The 2,096-nt window shown below is 56.5% G+C and overlaps 1 protein-coding gene across 1 annotated transcript in view; it reads left to right on the forward strand.

Moving 5' to 3' along the window:
• NGB (neuroglobin) overlaps positions 1-1,848 on the forward strand; it is a 4,529-nt gene extending 2,681 nt beyond the window's left edge. Inside the window, exon 4 of the mRNA XM_029952172.1 lies at positions 817-1,848. Within this exon, the coding sequence (XP_029808032.1) occupies positions 817-1,085 (269 nt within the window). The 3' untranslated portion in view covers positions 1,086-1,848. The remainder of the gene's footprint in view (positions 1-816) is intronic.
• Positions 1,849-2,096: the final 248 nt, after the last annotated feature.

The raw sequence follows: 2,096 nt of genomic DNA on the forward strand, positions 1-2,096 counted from the left end.
ATCGGTGGCCTAGCCGAGCCTCCTCACAGAGTGACAGCTGAGTCCCAAGAGGGCAGAGCCCCGATGTGCTTCCTGCCTCTGCTTGCGTCCCTCTTGGTCATGCCCCATTGGCCAAAGCCAGGCATGAGATGAGCTCAGGCTCAAGGTGGAGGGACCCCACTCAGGGGGTGTGAATCCTTGAATTGTATGTGGTTCACTGCGGGCCACTGATGTGACAGTCCACCCCATAGTCCAATCACCTTGCCAGCTGGTAACACAGTGAGGAAGGAAGCACATTCCTCGATAAGCAGAGCACTAGTGCCGTGCCTGGTCTTATTGGCTATTCTGTAAACATTCGTGGAATGAGTGAGCCATACTTTGTTATGGTTAATAACAAACAAGAGCCATTATTAGTCTTGGAGGGTTGCCGTGTACAGGGGCTGTGCTAAGAGATTTTCACAGATGATCTCATTTAATCAGGCCAGCCATCTGATAAGTAGGAACTCTTACTTTCCCTGTTTTACTGATGAAGCAACTGAGGTGCAGAGAGGTTGTAAAACCTGTTCGAGGCCACACAGCTCATACATGGTGGAATCAGGAAGTGAACTCAGGTCCGTCTGGTTGCAGAGCCTGGACTCTTAGTACCACAAGTGCTGACATGCAGAGGAGGAAACTGAGTCCTGCGGGGAATGACTTTGCTTCTTCTGAGCTGGGGGTCCCAGGCAATGTCTTGGCCCCACTCACGGGGTGGAGTTGCAAGGCTGAGTGGGCTGAGATGCTCGGTTCAGTATAAGGCCTCACATTTAAGGGAAAAGGCAGCCTGATGTGGCCCCCAAGGATTGGGGCAGAATCCTGCTCAGGAAGCGTGGACCCTGTGCAGGAGAGAAGGGCCAGGCCTCAGTTTTCTCCCCATGGAATGGGGCTGTGCCTTCCTGCCTTCAGGAATGACAAGGTGCCGCTTGCCTCTGCAGACGGTGGGTGAGTCCCTGCTCTACATGCTGGAGAAGTGCCTGGGCCCTGCGTTCACGCCAGCCATGCGCGCCGCCTGGAGCCAGCTCTACGGGGCCGTGGTGCAGGCCATGAGTCGAGGCTGGGATGGCGAGTAAGAGGTGGCCCCTGCCCAACAGCCTTTGCCTGGAGGCCCCCGCCTGTCTGTGTCTGTCTGTTGCTCTGTGTCTCTTGTAGCCCAGGCCCCCTTGCATCTCGGCCTGCGTCCCCTTGGCCATCCTGGAGAGGTGATGGAGCAGGGCTGGGTCTTAGGCCTCCTCATCTCCAACTGCAGATAGAGGTAGCTTTTCCTTCAAGAAGGGGCTTCTGGATTTCCTGGTGCCCCCCCCCCCCACCGCCGTGGCTTTTCCCTGCTGCCTTCTCTCCCCTCTGGTGTCCCCTCCTCCACTAAGTGAGGAGCTGTGTTTTGGTCACAGAGTCACAGAGGTGGCATGGGGCTGGGAAGGTGATCTTTGAGAGCATGGGCTCTGGTCATCCCGGCTTCTCAGGTGAGCCTGGGCCAAGCAGGGGGTGGGTGGCTGAGCTCTGGACACCTTCCCATTTTGCCTGCTCTCCCTGCTTTTCTCTCCCTGGCATTGAATGGAGGGACTGGATACAGCAAGAGAAAGATGACTCGGCCCCGAGGCATCAGAGCAGGTGCCCGGGGCCCCCGCTGAGCCCATGACAGACCCAGGGTGGCCCCGCTTCCCCAGTGGTTCTCCTGATCACCTGCCCCCTTGACTTGTGATTCCACCATGAAGGCTAAAATGGTCCCTCTTGTTTACTTATGAAAGGCACATGCCCCTGGCGCTTTTACCCTTCGCTCTGTCCTGTGGTTGTATAAACTCGTGAGGACTAAACCTGTTCTGTGTGCCTCTCTGACCTGCTGGGACTGGTCTTTTCTTGAGTGTTGGCTTGTGGCCAGATGAATCTGTAAGGCAGGGGATTTAGGGCAGGGTGGGAGGATGGGGTCGGGAGGGCCAAGGCCAGAGAGTGAGTATAAAAGAAAGGAGAGGCAGAGAGGGAGCTGGGGGTCTGCAATGGAAACTGGCCGGCAGGGTCCCGAACTCCGTTCCTGTTCCTCTTAGGTACACAGCTGGACTACATGTCCCAGCCTCCTTTGCAAATGG

The sequence above is a fragment of the Suricata suricatta genome, chromosome 9, assembly GCF_006229205.1.
Source record: "Suricata suricatta isolate VVHF042 chromosome 9, meerkat_22Aug2017_6uvM2_HiC, whole genome shotgun sequence".
Taxonomy (NCBI): Eukaryota; Metazoa; Chordata; class Mammalia; order Carnivora; family Herpestidae; genus Suricata; species Suricata suricatta.